Source organism: Ictalurus punctatus, chromosome 1 (assembly GCF_001660625.3).
Source record: "Ictalurus punctatus breed USDA103 chromosome 1, Coco_2.0, whole genome shotgun sequence".
NCBI classification, from domain to species: Eukaryota; Metazoa; Chordata; class Actinopteri; order Siluriformes; family Ictaluridae; genus Ictalurus; species Ictalurus punctatus.
This window is the reverse complement of record NC_030416.2, coordinates 16,493,286-16,512,643: the sequence shown is the minus strand read 5'-3', so window position 1 is coordinate 16,512,643 and position 19,358 is coordinate 16,493,286. Positions and strand designations below refer to the sequence as shown.

The 19,358-nt window shown below is 40.7% G+C and overlaps 1 protein-coding gene and 1 long non-coding RNA gene across 2 annotated transcripts; one reads left to right on the top strand and one right to left on the bottom strand.

The window, feature by feature from the left end:
• Positions 1-218: 218 nt before the first annotated feature.
• On the bottom strand, positions 219-2,782 carry LOC108268186 (uncharacterized). Its single transcript, XR_008396824.1, has 2 exons — positions 2,583-2,782; positions 219-2,203 (listed from the first exon to the last, which is right to left on the bottom strand). It is a non-coding gene; the product is annotated as an uncharacterized LOC108268186 (long non-coding RNA).
• A 6-nt stretch (positions 2,783-2,788) lies between these two features.
• LOC108268164 (dynein regulatory complex protein 1) lies at positions 2,789-16,288 on the top strand. Its single transcript, XM_017472966.1, has 16 exons — positions 2,789-3,034; positions 3,528-3,603; positions 3,739-3,851; positions 4,711-4,894; positions 5,670-5,807; positions 6,390-6,476; positions 6,601-6,723; positions 7,524-7,663; positions 7,932-8,066; positions 12,466-12,799; positions 13,483-13,572; positions 13,712-13,792; positions 13,918-14,024; positions 15,431-15,574; positions 15,767-15,869; positions 15,952-16,288. Exons 1-15 carry the CDS (start codon positions 2,907-2,909, stop codon positions 15,867-15,869), a joined length of 1,983 nt encoding a protein of 660 aa, XP_017328455.1. The 5' UTR covers positions 2,789-2,906; the 3' UTR covers positions 15,952-16,288.
• The last annotated feature ends 3,070 nt before the right edge of the window (positions 16,289-19,358 follow it).

Sequence of the window (19,358 nt, the reverse complement as noted above, 5' to 3'; positions counted from 1 at the left end):
ACATTAATCAGGTAATCAGCTAGTTCATACTACATAGTACATAGTACATACTAGTTTCTTTATCAGAGTATTGTCTTAATGGGGTTAATATCAGAATATTGTTGCCCATGTAAATGTTGACTGAAAACACAGGGGGAACAGATTTGCATGGACCCCCTCTCTGTCATCAGCTAACACTTGACCACTGCCACACAGACTAATTACAGGTACAAATAAGCTTTAAATATAAGAACAAAATATTTTTATTGGCAAATCAAGAATTAAACTATATTATGCATATACTACAATTGTGCAAATATGTGGAAAATCCAATTAAATTAAAAACAAAACTTAAGTACTTCTATAAACATTAAATACAAATATAAACATATTAATAACAGTAATAATGTTCATGTGCATGGTGCCCTGCGATTGACCAGTGTCCCATCCACAGTGTACTTCTGCCTCACGCTCAGTGTTACCAGAATAGGCTCTGGATCCACGACAACTATGACCAGGATAAAGCAGTTACTGAATAGAAATAAATGAAAAAATTTGTTTATTTACCTTTTAATTAAACAAAAACACAATGCCATAAAATTAAATACAACAACATAGACGCCTTTGAAAAATATTGTCACAGTTAACCTTGGTGTATTCTTCAATACATGCTGGGCAATAAAAATCTTCCTCCTGATGAGTTGCCCACACATGACTGATGGTACCACCTGTCACATTCATTACAGGCAATCTGAATGATCATAAAATGTTTTAAATCATGTGATAAAACTATTTTATAAAATAGTTAAATAGATAAAAAATGTGATAAAACTATTTTATTTCTACATTAGATAGACTCATCTGTTACAAGTTTAACTGTAATAGCATGGGGCATTGAAAAGGCTAATAAAATTTGAGTATTATTACTTTTTTTTTATTTTTATTTTTTTATTAAGAAACTTTTAAAATAAAAATGCCCCATTACCCAGGCAGGTGTCAAAACTGGATCACTTGGGTTCCCCACAGAACCGACAAAGATCACTCAAATCTTTTACAAAAGTGTATAGAGTATAAATAACATCTAGACACTGGATGAATTATACAGCAATCAGCCATAATATTAAAAGGCGACAAGTGACGTGAATAACATTGATTATCACGTAACAGTGGCACCTGTCAAGGGGTGGGATATATTAGGCAACAAGAGAACAGTCAGCTCTCAAAGCCGATGTGTTGGAAGCAGAAAAAATGGGTAAGCGTAAGGATCTGAGCAACAACGAAAAGGGCCAACTAGTGATGCCTAGACAACTGAGACAGAGCATCTCCAAAACAGGGTGTTCCTGGTATGTAGTAGTTAGTACAGTAGGTACTAACTACTGCATACCAGGAGCACCTTGTTCCTGGTATACAGAGGTTACCTGGTATGTAAACCTCTGAAGTCTGAAGAGTTTTCTTATGCTCATAGACCGTTTTCTGCTGTGTCTTATTTTTCATTATTATTATTATTATTATTATTGTCTATTTCTTTCAAGGACTTCATCAATTCCCTTAAAAAATTTAGGACTATTTAAAATAGTTTCAAATATTCTGCTAGCCCGCACTGCACTTTTCAGAGGTTCGTGCCAGGCTACCCAGTGGGTCGTGCAGATATTTGGTCCACGCTGCGTGGTTCTTCTGAGTAGCTCAGAAGGTGGTAGGCCTGATTTAAACACAATAGGAAACAATCAATATTATTATTATAAAACAGTGGTAGTAAAGAGTCATTAGTCATATTCATTATCGAAGTCAAAAATCGTATTATTTAAAAAACAATTTTAACTACAGCAAAACTTACCTCAGAATGCTTCTTGGACATCCTGGCACAAAACCTACAATCGGTTTTTGGTTGGTTTTTTTTTGCAAGTGGTTATATGTAAGTTAGCCGACAAGGAGTACTTTTATTTTTTGGGGGGGGTCATGCTTTTTAAATTAATGCATTCTGAACACAGAAATACTTTTTTTGTAACTTTTTTTTAAAGATCAAGTCATGTCACTTGGCTAAATACTACAAATGAAACTTGTTACCCATAATGATGACATCACCAGCATCACTGTAGTTCTTTATAAATGCTCACACTGTAACATACAGGGGGGAACAACCACTTTTCTCAGACTTGCTGAATGAAACAACATTTATAGGTGCACTTCTCAGGCGTAAGTCCTAGCCATAACTGAGATGAGTAGCCTGAAATAAAAACACAGGCTACTTACTGTGCAGTGCAATATAGTTTAATTGTGTTTGCAACAAAAAGAAGATTGTGTGACAAAAACGACACACACAACAACAATAACAATAATAATAACAATAAAATTAAATATAAACGACTGTCCGAACAAGACCCCTGAAAAACAAAGCATTACAGCTCTAATTGTGACAGAACCTATTAGTTCATTAAACTTGAAGCATTAGCTGTTATACAGAGACTCTGAAAACAGGGCGAAAGCTAGAATTCGCGGGTATATCTGACTTACGATTGAGCAATAAAACTTTTGAAAGCAATACATTCTATACATTAAAGGCTGTGTTTAATTACAAACTATCTAACAAACAATGTAAAACGTACCTTATACTGATGGAAAGTAGGTAATAACACTATAAACTATCACACGCGATGATAAAGCACACACTATCTGCTCAACGCAGCAACAGGAGAAAATGTCATGCGTTCGCGCATGCGCACTGAAGGGGAAACACCGCACCGAACTTTCCAGAACACTGGAAAGACACGTCACTGAAGAAAACACACACACACACACCATCACGGTAGGGACCATGACGTCACAGTGAGCCTACGCGTTAGGTTCCAAAACTGTTACAATAAATAAGGGTCGATTTTTTGTACAGGTTATTACTGGTAGAATAACTAGTACTGATAGCGCGAACAAAAATGCTACAAGATAAAGTTTCGAGTAAGGAAAAAAATAAGCCTGGACCTTCTGTTGAGGCCGAAAATGCTGAGGACAAAATCAAGGCTCGACGAAACCTGATTACTGCACAAGTGCAGGCCAAGAAACAGTAAGATATATCTGCAGTGTCTGTCAGAGAAAAAGGCGTTTGTGATTCAGTTTACTGATTTTCAAATGTTTTGTAAGCAGGGACACCTTTAGCTGTAGAGAAAAAAAATGTCTTAAAATTCCTTAATATAAAAATAAGGCCTTAATCAGCATTACAATGTCTTATATCCAAGCATCAAAGGTCTTAAAAATACTTATAGTAGGCAATATTACACTGCTGAGCCTCGGTGTCATCTTAGCTACTTATGCTCATGATAAGAACCTAATAATAAAAGCAATTTTGATTGTGTTGCATTGTTGTTGTTGCTGTTTACAGCACTGTAACAAAACAAAAAAAAAAACATGGATCATCTGGCTCTGCTTCACAGACCCTACTTTGAGAACCATTGATCTAACTTATTTTAACTTACTCCTTACTTTGTTCCTAGAGTTTAGCTGCCATTCGTATTTTGATTATTACCAATTGTATATTTTTCTTTCATGAAAAACTGAAGACGGGACCTTGGAGATAACTTCCAGGAGAGAGTGGAAGATCTGCCAAGTCAGAGACAAATGGAAGAAAGTGAAAGAGTAAGTGGAGTTTACTATAACTGTTTAGTTACAAAGCTATTTTGCTTTATTGTTTTTAGCCATTTTGAGTCAATAATCCATTCCTAGCTGCATTTAATTGATTGAATTTATATTGATCATCTGTTCTTGTTGCAGTACATGAAAAAATTAAAAGCAGATAGCACAGAGCTGGTGATCAACATTTTGATGGAGGCTGATGCCAGGGAGTCGAAGAGGAGAGAAAAACTAAGGGACGCAAACAGACTAAGGTGAGTTAATAACTTAACTAAGACAGTTATTAAATGTATTCATTTAATACTGTTTGGGTTTTGTGGAAATTCAGAAGTTTAGCATTAGTACCAAACATTTTATCTGAACAACATTTAATTTTATTGAGGAAGCCTACATATTTTATTTCATGCAACTCAGGCTTTTCATTCCCACCACTCAGTGGAGTCCAAACTCTTTAGAGATGGTTTTACAACCTTTTCCAGCCTGATTAGCATCAACAACTCTTTTTCTGAGGTCCTCAGAAATCTCCATTGTTCATGCACACAAACGTGTGTGCAGTTCACATCTGCACATTGCTGCTTGACTTTAGAGTTTGGCATCAACTAGTTTTTAGTTTTATTGGGAAAACATCTAGTTTTGATTTTAGTTAAAATCTAAAATCTTGTATGCTTTCTGTAGCTATGTGTATGTTAGGTTGTGCAGCCATATCGCACTGGCCAGACATTATCACAGAAATCTTGGCAAGTACCAAGATACGAATGCCCACTGTTAAACAACATAGAGTATTATTAGCGATGCAGAGTGAAAAACACAGACTATGACTCTATTTTTATATACAGTACATATAGCTAGTGGTCAGAGAACACACACAGAAACAAGTTAAATATAAGGAAAACAGGAGATGAGGATAAGACACTTTGTCACGAAATCTAAACTTGCATAGTGGTGCAGAAGGTACTGTTGCTCTTCCAGGATCTCAGGTTTGATCTTGAGTTATGTTCCTTGATTTTCGACATTTTTTAGAAAAGGCTTCTAACACAAATTGGGACAGCTTTTGCATCATCTGTTTCTTATTTCTCCATTGTTCCCAAACATGTTCTGGATGATCTTGGATAGATTGGAGAAGCTGGAAGATGCAGCCAAGAAAAGCTCAGAGAAGTTCAGTGAGATCATGAACAAGTGGACTGAGGCCAAGACAAAAGTGAACCATCAGGAGCTGGAAGATGATCTGAGAAAACAGCAAGAGCTCTGTTGGGAAATCATTGAAGACAAGAACAAGCTCATCAGTGAATTGCAGCAGGTTCGCATGCACACACACACACACACACAAACACGCACAGACAGACACACACACACACAGGAGTTCGTCTGTGAATTTCGACGAAGACCAAAGTTTCCATTTCTGCCCACCGTTATGGAGAACACAAACTGGAACTCGACTTGTGCATGATTGGATTAAAGTGAGGAAGACTCACTTCCTGGTGACCACCATGATCCAGTGGCAAGACTGAGTCAAGATGACTGAAGATGGCCCCCGGGCGCAGTGATTCATACACCCATTCATCCGGACACTTTGGAAATGCCAATCCGCCTACCATGCATGTCTTTGGACTGGGGGAGGAAACCGGAGTACCCGGAGGAAACCCCCACAGCACAGGGAGAACATGCAAACTCCTCACACACAGGGTCATGGTGGGAATCGAACCCCCAACCCTGGTGGTGTGAGGCGAACGTGCTAACCAATAAGCTACCGTGCGCCTTACAGACACACACACACGAACATTAATTAAGGTTTAGACCTTAATGGCTATGTGTTGAGATATTTTGAGGGGACGGCAAATTTACATTGTTACACAAGCTGTACACTCACTACTTTACATTGTAGCAAAGTGTCATTTCTTCAGTGTTCTTACATGAAAAGATAGAATCAAATATTTACAAAAATGTGAGGGGTGTACTCACTTTTGTGAGATACTGTATACACGCACACATACAAATATACACAGACCCACACACATGCGCGCACACACACACACACATGCACTCACTCCACAGATGTCTACTTTTGTGTGCAGGAGCTAAAAGAAAGAGATAATCGCTTTGAGAAAGATCGCAAAAAAGAGGCAATAGAAGTGGATCTCTTAATTGAAAGGATGCAGGAACAGATATCAAGATTGAAGGAGAACTATAGAAAACAGCTAGACCTAATTCAGGTATGGTGCAGCCCAGCTGCTATGTTTTTATATTGCTTAGCTATATTTATTATACAGTATACAAGCTCATGTGCTGCTACTTATGATGGATTATAATCCTATGCAGATGTGCATCATTGAGTTTATAGATGCTCGTTATAGATACATTTGTCACACTACAGTGGGTACAGAAAATATTCAGACCCCTTTGGATTTTGCACACTTTATTGTAATATAGATTTAATTTAAAATAGCTTTTTTTGCCATCAATGTACACCCAATTCCCCATAATGACAAAGCAAAAACAAGTTTTTCGAATTTTTTGCAAATTTATTGCAAATCAAAAACTGAAATCTCTCATTTAGATAGGTATTCCCACTATTTATTCAGTACTTTGTAGAAACACCTTTGGTAGCAATTACAGCTTCATGTCTTTGAGTCTCAATCAGCTTTGTAAACCTGGATTTTGACTAGATCTCCAATTCCCAAGTTGTTTACATACATATGAGTAATTTTCTATAACAACATCAATGTAAGAAAGTTATAAACGCAAAGTTATTAGCAAATGCATTGTGCTTACTTCGTTTCCTGATTGGGTTACAGACCTCAATCTGTGATGAGAGGAGAGATTTGCTCACAGCCAGCAAGAACAAGTGGGAGCATAAGAGGAAGGAACGATGTGACAAAGAGGCAGAATGAACTTGCATATTTTACATGTTTCATTTTTTGACATTCCACAAATTTGTAAATCATTGCCCTGTGTGTATATGTGTGCTGTACAGTATATCATTGCACTGTGTGTGTGTTTGAGCAGCTGGAGTACTTGCTGCAGAGGATGAATATGATTGAGGAGCGCGAGGCCCTGCTGGAACGTCTGAGAATGGAGAGAACAGAGGAGTCCAACAAGATCAAAATCAAACTAGACACTGGTGTACAGGTACACTGCATTACACTGATAACACATAACCTTGAATTTTCACTGAATGTGAATTATTTGCCTGCTGCAACCAACAGATTAAACTGTATTTCGTAGAAGGAATTGTAAGAATTGTTCTTCTGCTTCAGAAGAGAATGGCTTACATTCAAGATCTTATACTGAGCAGCTTTAGATAATATCAGCTTCTTTTTTAACAAAACTTTGAACTGTGTTGGTTATATGATGCAAACTGTGTTGAATCTACATTTAAAACAGTGTACAGTCAATGGATTAAATGGATAGTTGGGGGTCACCCGCCTCCTGTGCTTCTGGGGTTTCCTCCAGGTACTCCGGTTTTCTCCAACAGTCCGAAGACATGTTGTAAGCTGATTGGCATCTCTAAATTTCTGTAAGATCAAACTGGCCATGTTCGAAGCTGTTATAAAATCCTTGATGCACACAGACCTGTGACCACTTCACAACGTTTCAATTTTTTATTAATGTTATAATATAGCTAGATTATCAACCAACAAAACTACAGCCATTGTTCTGTCCATAGAATACCATCATCTTTGTCTGTTATTTATTCAAACTGGATTTCATAATATTATTGTTGTTGCCCTTTTATAAAAGTTCTGCTTAGCGTTATGCCTAAGAGCACCCTTACCCGTGATTCAAGTTTACGTGAACTTTTTACAATAAAAAAAATTGTCCACAAAACAGGAAAAAAGTCTCTTTACAGTAATGATAAACATTATAACATCAAGCAGGATCCTCAGACATCAATATCTTTCTCTGTGTGTGTATGTTTTCATGAACAGTGCCTAAAGCAAGACCTGCAGGAAGAGAAAGCTACCTACCAGTTTAATCAGGAGAAGATCGAGAACGACCTACAAATGCTGAAGAAACATGAGGAAGAGTATGCCATCAATAAGGCTCAGCAGAATAGGATGGTCATCAGGTACTGTTAAAATATCTTATTCTGTATATCCTGTATAGAATATATATATAAAAATTGGATTAAATGGCTACCGAATGTACTTAGGTTAGTATTAGTTAACTAGCATAAACTATGCTTTCAAATCTGGCCACAATAAAGCACATCAGTGGGAAGTTGCCTTCTGACTGGGACAGTTCTTTTCTCAAGAGTGTACAGATGTTGCCCAAAAATGCTGTCTACCTCCAATTGGAAAGCACTGTATACTTATATTGGGTTCACTTTGTTACAGACTGCAGGATACGTGCAACGATCTGAAAAAACAAACTGCCATTCAGGAAAAGCAGTCCCATGAGGAGAACCAGTCATTGACGAATAAGCACAAGCGCCTCATGCAACAGTACGAAGATATTCAGAAGAGGATAAGGTGAACGGTAACACCCACAGACAAATAGCACACACAATAACCACTAACTTCAGTTCTTTTTCATTTCTACTGACCGCCAGAGGCGGTGCTTTCAGTACCTGGATGTCCATAACGTGTACATGCAGGTTGAGTGTTTATTTCAACAAAGTCACCTGTGACACGTGTGCCTTTTGCCCCAGTACTAAAGGCACGTTCACCCTGGAAATGACCTCTTGTATCTTCTCACGTTGGTAAGCAGGTTTCAGGAGTGCAGGCACCATTGATAGTCTTGTAACCTGAAGTAGGGTTGGAGCTACGAACTTTCATGTTCTAAAGACCGCGGTTAGCCTTTTTTGTGAATATTTACACTTCAAATAGTACGCTGTCCAACAAAAGGTAAGTACCTCTGCTATCAATACCGTTGAGGAGTGGGCACGCTCTAATTCGGCAATCGGCAGTTTACAGTGCATTTTCAGTTGGTGTTTCTACCGTTAACGCGGATAGAACGCTAAATAATCAAAGTCGCGGTGGAATCCCCTCCCATAAAATTTTGTTTATACTTATCGTGGAGTTATTCCCCACGATTTTGGTATTTTCATTTTTTAAAGCACACTGTCGGTAGGCAATGCACCCCAATTGGGCTTCATTGAATTGTTTTCATCCCCGTGATTTAGTTCGTGAATTGACTTAATTATTGTCTATAGTGTGAGCGTGTGAGCTCTTAACTGCACCATGTTGCATCACAGTGCATAGTGATCATAGAGAGATCATCCCCCAATATTGTTATTGTTTCAATCTCATAATTGACTCGTTGTGGTAGGACAGGCTACACAACACCCCTGATTGGGGTTGATTGAAACGGGTGATTGTTTTCGTCCCTGAATTTATTTAATTATTGGCTACAGTGTGAGTGTGTTCACACTAAACTGCACCATATCACATCACAGTGCATAGGGATCATAGAGGGATTATTCCCAAATAGTCTTATTTGTTAAATTCACATAATTGGCTCATTGTCCATAGAAGGCTACACAACACCCCTGATTGGGGTTGATTGAAACGGGTGACTGCTTTCGTCCCTGTGATTTAATTCCTGAACTTAATTATTGTCCACAGTGTGAGCGTGTCTGCTCTTAACTGCACCAAATTGCATCGCAGTGCATAGTTATCATAGAGGAATCATTTCCCAATATTTCTATTGTTTAATTCTCATAAGTGACTCATTGAGGTAGAAGAGGCTACACAACGTGCCCTGAAGTGTGGTGATCAAAACGGGTGATTGTTTTTCATCCCCGTGATTTAGTTTGAGGGTTTATTTAATTATTTGCAGAGATACGGCAAAGGGTAGATATTTCTCTCTTCGTGCTCAAGTACCACCTGGCAAAGTGGTCACACGCAGAAAGCCACGTGGTTAGTAATTACTTCTGGTACCCATGTTTATAACATGTATTGATTGCCTGGCCCCTCTGGAGCTAGAGGATGGCCATGAGAGATGTCCCTCGTGCCTGGGGGTTGAACACTTAAGAGAGGGACTGACGGAGATGGCATGCATGAACTGCAGCTCCATGAGCTTAGCAGCACGGGCAGCCAGGCTGGCCCAGCTAAAGGGCATGTTGGGCACTCAACCGCATCCTACACAGGCCATATTTCCTAGCTCTCATAAGCGCTGTAAGACTGATTCGCGGGGGGCCCCTGGTAAGGGGAAACGCGCAGAAGGGTAGAAGGGGCGAATGGGTAGAGAATGACTGTACCACTCCTGTGGTCGGGTGCTTCACCAGCCAGTAGCTCAGATGCTGGGAAGTGCTTACGACAGACCCCTGGGTTGTGTCAACCCCGTCACAGGGCTACAACGTTCAATTCAGACGCCGACCACTGAGGTGCCAGGGGGTCAAAATGACCTTAGTCAAGGACCCAAACAAGGCTCTAGCCCTACGCCAGGAAGTCTGGGCTCTCCTGAAGAATGGTGCCATCAAGCAATAAGACAGCACTGGATTCGATTCCACTAATTTTATTATCGCAAAGATAAACGGCGGATTCCGGCCCATACTGGATTTAAGACCTCTGAACACCCACCTCAAGGTGTTCAAGTTCCACATGTTATGTACAGTGGACATGCTGCAAGGCATCGGGCAGAACGATTGGTTTACAACAATCAGCCTGAAAGACGGACGCATATTTTCACGCTCCAGTCGTGCCCCAGCACTGGCAATTCCTCCATTTCGCCTTCAGGGGAAGAGCTTACCAGTTTTGTGTGCTCCCGTTCAAGATTTCACTGGTGCCAAGTGTCTTCACCAGGTGTGTAGCAGTGGCACTGTCTCCATTACAGGCCAAGGGGATTCGAATTTTCCCGTACCTGGACGACTGCTTGCTCTGTTCCCAGTCAAGGGTAGATGCCCTCGGAAAATCAGCATTGCTGGTGTCCCAGGTTACCATGCTAGGGCTTACAGTGAATTATGGAAAGAGCTCTCTCATGCCCAGTCAGCGAAGACTGTTTATTGGCATACAGTTGGACTCACGGTTGATGATGGCTACCCCTCTCAACAGCGAGTCAACAACATCCTCTAGTTCATCAGTCACTTCAGAAGAGGCAGGGCTCTGGTCCTCAAAGCATTTCTGAGACTGCTCGGTATTCTCACAGCAGCCTCATCGGTGGTCCCTTTGGGCCTTCTATCATTACGGTCTCTCCAGATCTGGCTGAACGACCTCGGCTTGCATACCACTCAACACAGGCACGAGCTGGTCAGAGTCGCTGCCAGTTACCTAAGGTGCCTACACCCATGGAAGAGGAGAGCATATTTTACCCAGGGTGTTCCCTTAGGCTGGCAAAGCCCCCACCCTGGCGAATGGAAGCTGCACCCTGAATTAGTGCAAGCGATCTGGCACAGATATGGCAGGGCAGAGGTGGACCTTTTCATCTCACTGTCAATGACACACTGTCCCCTTTGAATTTCACAGGGGGAACCAAGAAACCCCTTGGGACAAGATGTGTTGGCCCATGCATGGCCAAATCGACTGATGTATGCTTTCCCTCCACTACCATTGATACTGCCCTCCCTAGACAGGATCCTCAGAGGCAATCACAAGGTGCTATTAGTAGTCCCCAAATGGCCAGGGAGGGTGTGGTTCCCACTATTGGGGCGGCTGTGGTTCAGGTGGTAGAGCGGGTTGTCCAGTAATCGTAGGGTTGGCGGTTCGATTCCCGGCCCTCATGACTCCAAATGACTCTTCACATGACTCCACATGGGCAAGACACTGAACCCCAAGTTGCTCCTGATGGCAAGTTAGTGCCTTGCATGGCAGCTCTGCTACCATTGGTGTGTGTGTGTGTGTGTGTGTGTGTGTGTGTGTGTGTGTGTGAGAATGGGTGAATGAGACACAGTCTCATTTTATCCAAGCGCTTTTATCCACGCTTTGGATAAAAGCGCTATATAAGTCTGCCATTACTGTACCTTGGTGCCTCCCTGTGAGGAGAGATCTCCTATCTGGCATGCAAACTCATCCCGGCTGCAACTTTGGGTCTGGTCTCTGAAGGGACCATTTCTAAGGATGTGTGATGCAGCAGTTGTTCGGACCATCCACAACTCCCACGCACCTTCCACCAATGCGTTGTACCCTAACAGATGGAAGCTTTTTTCTGAGTGGTGCTAGTCCCATCTTCCTCCAGTCCCATCTTGATGGAAGCCTTGCAGCCTCGACCATCAAGGTATCAAGCTGCCATCTCAGCCATGCATAATAGAGTAGATGGCGTGACGATTGGGTCCCACACCCTTGTGACCCGCTTCCTTAAGGGTGCTCAACGTCTGAGACCTCCTCGACGAAACCAAGTATCCTGAAACCAAATTCTCCTTTACAAAGAGGCACTGTGTCAGCCTTCATTTGAACTTCTGGGAACATCCTGCACATTTGCAAGATTTTATAGGGTGAATGTGATCTCGCACAATCCAGTGGCTACAGCCATTTTTTCCCCGGCTTCACAGCTGTTGTTAAGGGGCACGTAGAACTTCTCGTGACCTTGTTGGTATTAGTCAGCCAGGTGCTGAAAGCACCGCCTCTGGCGGTCAGTAGAAATGAAATAGAACAGTGCTTACTTATGTAATCGCAATTCTATGAATTTCGGATAACTGCCAGAGCTTGAGGGTGACTCGGAAGATTGGCAAGAAGATTGCCAAGAGGTCGTTTCCAGGGTGAACGTGCCTTTAGTACTGGGGCGCACATCACCCAGGTCACAGGTGACTGTTGATATAAACACTCGACCTGCACATACACGTGATGGACATCCAGGTGCTGACAGCACCGCCTCTGGTGGTCATCCGAAATTCATAGAACCACGGTTACATATGTAACCATCGTTTTATCTCTAGTTCTAAATAGAGAGCATATTATTAATAATATTGACCACTTTGTGCGTGTGCATATGAAGGCACTTTGCGGCGGTTGATACCAAGCTTTACAAGGACGTTTGGTTGATGAATGAAGATAAGGCCAAAGCGTTGGTGTGTAGAACTATGGACGTGGACCGTGCTATTCACGAACAAATGCTGGGCCTGCCTTGGAGTCCCCCACCACTGCCCTTAATGGATCGTTCCAGCCCCAAGCAGCTCCTGGTAGAGGAGGATGAGACACAGGATCAGACAGAGCGAGAGACAGAGCAAGAGAGAAGTACACTGGAGGACTCTGGCAGTCTGGAGAACAGCATGGCCGGGGTGGATTGTACAACAGTAAAGAGGTTGCTGGAGCTTCTATGTGATGAGATGGTGGGTACTGGATATGTATGTGTGTGGATCAGAAATGTTTTTCTATAGTTTCACAGGAAAAAGTTGTATGAGCCCCTTAGATAGCCAGCAGTGGCCTAATGAATATGATATTCACAAATGTACTATGGAGATCTTTTACTGGCTACATACTGGATATCATACCAATGTTATTTTTTAGACTCTACAGATCTTTTTCTAGTATTTGGTTTGCCACTTATGAAGGTTGAAATTATGACCTGCTGCACTATTAAATACTCCACCCCATTAAAAGTGTGCAATTCTATATTATTACCACTTCAGGAAGATGCACTCAATCTCAAATATGAATGAAATTAAGATATCAATAATAATGAGATTGCCTAATGACTTTGGTCCAGAGAGAACGTAAAAAGGACATTTTACCAAGGGGATGATTTGTCATTTATTGTAAACCAAGTAGAGCCACTCCCTGTCCCTGGAGTTTCACATGTTCTGCCCGTGTTCGCACAGGTTTCATCTGTGCTCTCCAGGTTCCTCCCACTTCCTTAAAAAACATGCCAGTAGGAGAATTGACTACTCTAAATTGCCCCTAGGTGTGAACGAGTATGTGTGCATGATTCCCTGAGATTGACTGGCAAATGTCCAAAATGTCTTCTTTTGTGTCTGGTGAAATATGTTTTAAAATTCTGATGTTTATTTTTTAGGGCTTTCTAGTAGAGAGTAAGTTACTCAAGCTACTCTCTTCCATTGAGAAGAATGAACAGATGTGTTTGAAGCTGGATTCCATTTTTTCTGTGAGTAATTTTGTTCTGTAACTTCTGAGAGTTTCAGCTGTTTTTAGCTGCTGCTATTCTAATCCGAAACTACATACTTGATAGTCCCCTTAAAACTGACCTATGAATGAATACTTTTATCTTGTGTGATTGATTGCAGGCCATGCAGATTAAGAATGAAGAGGATATAAAGAAAATGACTATGTTCTTTCTGAAATACAAAGAACCACAAACAAAGAAGGTGAAGTTAGGAGGAACTTTGTGGTTCAAACGGAGTTCTGTTTACTTGTCATGTCACCTAGTACAATTACAACTAACAATATCTAATCAGTTTATGGCTAACTTGCTTGTCTGGCTTTTTCATAGGAAAACATGTCAGTGAGTAATCAGGAAGAGGAGGAGTCCAATCTTATGCACCCAAATGATCTACTGAAAGCTCTCCGAGCCTTCAGTGCCCAGTACTGCAAAGCCAGGTGTGTGTGTGTGTGTGTGTGAGACAGTGGCATTACCAGAATACACCAGTGTTCTCTAACATTGTAATAGGTACAGGCAAGAAGTCCCATGCATTTTCTTGTATTGAAGAGCATAAAACCTTTTCAGTTTAAACTCGCATAGAACAGCAGCCTAAACACAGGTGTTGCATTTTATCACCTCCCACCTCCCAAAACCATGGTAGTGGGTGAATTGTTTGTTAAATTGGTGTGTATGGTGCATATTCCAAACACACCAAGACACATAACTACGTAATGCAGATTCAAAATTGTTACACTGTAAAGGTCTTAGGATGAGACAGACATGAGGTGATGAGTGTGTTTCATCAGCTCCCTAGTTCAGTAGTCAGGGCAGTGATCAGGGAATCAGCCATTTTAAGGGATGCCTCAATCGCAAAATCCTTTCACTGCATTGGAACTTTCGCTTCCTAAAAAAAAATCCCACAGTGCACCGCAAAAATCAGGGAGCATTGATGCTCACTATGTTACTGGAGATGATGTCACATTTTATGAAGCCTCTCAGCTCGAAAATATGGCAGACGAACTCCTAGCTAACTATAAATAGCTAGTTATTTTTGTAGCTCGCAAATGGTTAATTACGTTAGTGATTTTTAACTTTATTTGATGTTCAATATACGGTTTGTTTGAGAATAACAATGGTTTAATGATTTTAAAAAATCAACTAGCTAGCCCACGATCCTGCTTGAAGTACCATGACAGAAACACGTGATTAAACTAACAGATTTATATGACAAACAATGTCAGAAAGATATCTGTTGTGTTGATAAATGCCAGTGGTGAAGTTTTACAAAGTGAGTACGTAGTCTTGTTGTCAGAAATTGAGTCATCAGTGTCCTGATGTGTAGTGAGTCTGGGTTTTTACCAGTGCTTGAACTCGTGTACACCATATACTGATTCACAACCTAGTGAGCTGATTGAGACATACCCAGTGCCTCACCAAAACTGTTTGTATGGAGTTTTAATCATCATTCCAGTTATTTGCTTTCCCCAAAGTTATATGCATGCAGTGGAAGTTGAGGGGTGTCTGTGTTTTCTTTTGGTATATTATACACATTACAGAGTACAAATTTAATGCCTATGACTGAAGAATTCATGAACACATTCAACAAAGACGTGTGCATCAAATACCTGTTTAATTATGACCCAACAACTGCCCTTACCCTGCCATAATTAGTAATAATAATTATTTTTATTAATGAGAACACGTTTTAACTGCTCTTCTTTTAGTACAGGATAAAATGTATTTGTTGAAAAATTGAAAATGTGGAAAAATTCCTGTCCGTGGTAGTCACACATTAGCTACAGATGTAGTACACAGTGTGATGTTGAAAAACCCTTGATTATTCCTTTAATTACTTTTATAACAGAGCAACACATAAGGCCAGTGCTCTAGAGCTGGAGAGGATGAACAACTCTGAGGTCAAAGCATACTGGGACAACATAGCTAACGTCATCCCCGAGTCCAAACTCAAAGTCTGGAGGGCGCTGGAGGCAGGTTTCAAGATGTACCAGTGAGTATGAACATGTCGCAAATAAGACTTTCTTCACATCACCACACATAAAAAAAGAATCCGTTATGCATATCGGTTTCTCAGTGAATTCCTACTAAATAAAAATAAATCACTCGTCCAGGCTTTTTGCAATTTTTAACATCACAAGTTCTTTCTCTTTTTAATGGCCGTGTAATGTTATTGCTTTCTCAGTACTGAGCTGACTAAGAGATCCAAGCTTCTGACTGAAACACAGCAACTCAAACAACAAAACTCAGAGCTCCGCAATCTCCTGCACAAACATCAAAACTCATAGGTAGGTGTCTGTATGCAAATGTAAGATACATTCATGATTTGTTCTCCAATATCAAATCATCTCACATTGTGTCAACTGATAGGTCAATGCTGAACTGGTGATCCCGCCCACCCAGATGATGCAGTGATGAACAGTGGCAGTTGGTCAATAGAGGGCGCTGGGGCAATAAAGAGTTAACTCAAATTTGAACATGGCATGCTCAAGCGCAGGTATGTGAATGGAGAGTAGAGCTGGAGAAGGGGAATTATACTAATACATTTTCTGTGTTGCACTGAGCCAAGGCAAGAATAAAAACGTGAGAGACAGGTGCCTCGAAAGACAGCGCGCCAACCAGCACAGAGCCCTGTCTGCACGTGTCTCTATGAAATAAAAACAGTGAAAAGCGAAATTGAAATAAAGCACCTTTTAAATTGTTCCAAGCCTGCCTCCAGTTTCCTCATTCCCTACCTGAATCTGGGAGTGTTACACTAAGGTTTTAGTTACTTATTTCTCATGTTTCTACGATAATATTTCAGTATGTTAAAATGAAATAGACGAAAAACATGTTTTCATCATGGCTACAATAATCCCCAGGGGGCGGTGGCCAAATCTTACATTCATCCAATGGCTGTGAAGAAAGTACTGAAGCCTGTCAAAGGAGTATGGTGTCTCTGCAGAACAAAAATACGTTTTACAATTATTTTCAAACCGGGATAGGCATTTTTCAACCGCTTTACCTGATTTGTTAAAATATCCCTAACTATAACCGTAGTTGAATGGATGGTTGAACAACTGAAGCCTGTCCAGTCTGAAGACACCCATTGATCGGAAAACGCCCATTTATTTTCCGCAGAGACCTGTACTTGCATCAAAGGGCTGTCAGCTTTCACTCAAACTGGACAAATGTGAGGTCAAGCCATAGAAATATATTTTTTTTTCTCCACTTATTTTTTTATACAGTAATATCTCTTTGTTGCATAAGAGATATAAATGGGCCGAGTGCACATGTTTCTTACTCATTTAGATCAAAATGGTAGGCCTTTTGGGTGTCAGAAATATGTCCCACACAAACTTACTACTTGTTCCACATTTGGTCTGGTTGCATCTGGTCACCGGTCCCCCTAGCGCCACCTCCTTCAAGTTATCCAGAGAAGAGGGCTACTTAAACAAGTCATGTTAGCATTTATTTAACAATCTAAATTGTATTTCAATCATATCTGTGTGCCTGGTGCTGGCCAAATGAGTGTGTATGTAGGTCCTCAAACTTCTAAAAAGCAGGTGACTTGAGGCTGCTCTCTAATTGGCTCGATTCAGATTGTCCTGGGGCACGGCTCATTGCTCCAGATACGCCCACTTTTGTTGTTCGTGCATCAATATTGTTTTCATATTTTTTGACCTTATGTGATTGGACCGTTCTCAACGTCTCTTTCCCACTGTTGCAAGAGAACAACGTAGAAGTAGGCACAACATTTCTTCCAGATGAAATAAAATTGGGTTTTATCTTTACAAAAAACCCTCTCACAAGGCGTTCAAGTGAAGGAAAAATGTATATAAAGGAGCCTGGAACAGATTGACCCAATTTACAAATTCTGCAGTTAAGTGATAGCGGGCGAGCTTACACCCGGATTTCTCCGGCACTTAAGACAAACGGAGTTGGCTAGTTGGATGAGATGCAAGTCATGCATTTTATTGTTTACCTTGTTAGCTGTTTCAAAGTCATGGTACAGGGGTTACGAGACTTAAACATCTTTCTGAAAAATGCAAATGGAATGAAAGTAGCTACAGCCATCTTGACAATGCTATGATTCTACAGTTTTTTGGGAAGCTTATAGCTTTGCTGAACTTTCAGTCCCGCATTACTAACGGTCTGATTTTCAGTTTGTTTCCGCACCGAATATTATTTTTTGCACCAGCCACCACTCAAATCAGTGGTGATGAAATTGCCTCGCCATCATCAGAGCAGAAGTAATCAAATAAACGTGTTACATTACAAATACAGTATGATATATCCAGTATTACAATAATTTTTGATAAATACTTGTTAGACTAAATGTTACTGTCTTGTCATCAAAACAACAGTAGACTATAGCTAAATATAGTGACGATCCATCCGTCTCTGTACGAATCTCTGCTTGCCTATCGGACATCTCGGTCTGGATGAGGGAACACCACCTTAAACTCAACCTGGCAAAATCTGAGCTTCTCGTCATCCCAGCCTGTCCCTCAGTCAACCACAACCTCACTGTACAGCTCTGCTCAACCACACTCAAGCCAAACCAGGACGGCCAGGAACCTTGGGGTGACTCTTGATGACAGCTTGACCTTTACAGACCACATCTCAACAACTGCACGGTCCTGTAGGTTCATCCTGTACAACATCAAGAAAATCCGACCCTACCTCACCGAACAGGCTACACAGCAACTCTTCCAGGCTTTTGTTATCTCAAAACTGGACTACTGCAACTCACTACTCTCGGGCCTCCCAGCCAGCTCCATCAAACCTCTTCAAATGATTCAGAATGCAGCAGCACGCCTCGTCTTCAACCAGCCCAAGAGAACCCATGTCACACCCCTCTTCATCTCCTTCCACTGGCTTGCTGTAGCCGCCCGCATCAAGTTCAAGGCCTTGATGCTCATGCACAAGACTTTGTCTGGAACAGTACCCTCCTACCTCAACTCTCTCTTGAAGGCTTACATTCCCTCATGCAATCTGTGATCAATCAATGACCGACGCTTAATAGTACCTACTCAGTGTGGCTCAAGGTCCCTTTCAAGGTCCTTCAAACTAACTGTTCCTCAGTGGTGGAATGAACTTCCAACCTCAATCTGGACCGCAGAATCTCTCACCATCTTCAAAAAACAGCTAAAGACCCACCTCTTCCGTGAACACCTAACCAACCCCTAAAAAAAAAAAAAAAAAAAAAAAAAAAAACTTACTCTTCAACTTACACCTCTACTCTGCACACTTTGCTTCTTCTGGAACTCAATTAATGGATTTTGTATGGTAGCACTGCTTGTATTGTTCTCTGCTTGATATCGCTTTGCTTGTATTTTCTCATTTGCAAGTCGCTTTGGATAAAAGCGTTTGCTAAATGAATAAATGTAAATATAAATGCAAATGAATTCTCTAATTTCACAATGAGGAGGCAAGGAACAAGGAGTAAGGAAGCTTCCAGAGGAGCTAGTAGCGAGGATACACAGGTCTATCCTCGGGTGTTTCTTGTCGAATAACTCTTATATTAAAAAAAAAAAAAAAATGAATGAAAAATTCTTTATTCTAATATCTTGAGAAAATGGATTTTTAATTTCTATGAGGTGTAAGCTGTAATCGAGATTAAAACAAAAAAAAGGCTTGAAATATTTCACTTTATGTGTAATGAATCTAGAATATTTGAAAATTCCACTTTTTTAATTAAATTACGGAAAAAAAGAACTTTTGCAAGATATTCTAATTTTTTTTTAGATGCACCAGTATATTGCACTGCACAATAAGTAGTCTGTGTTATTATT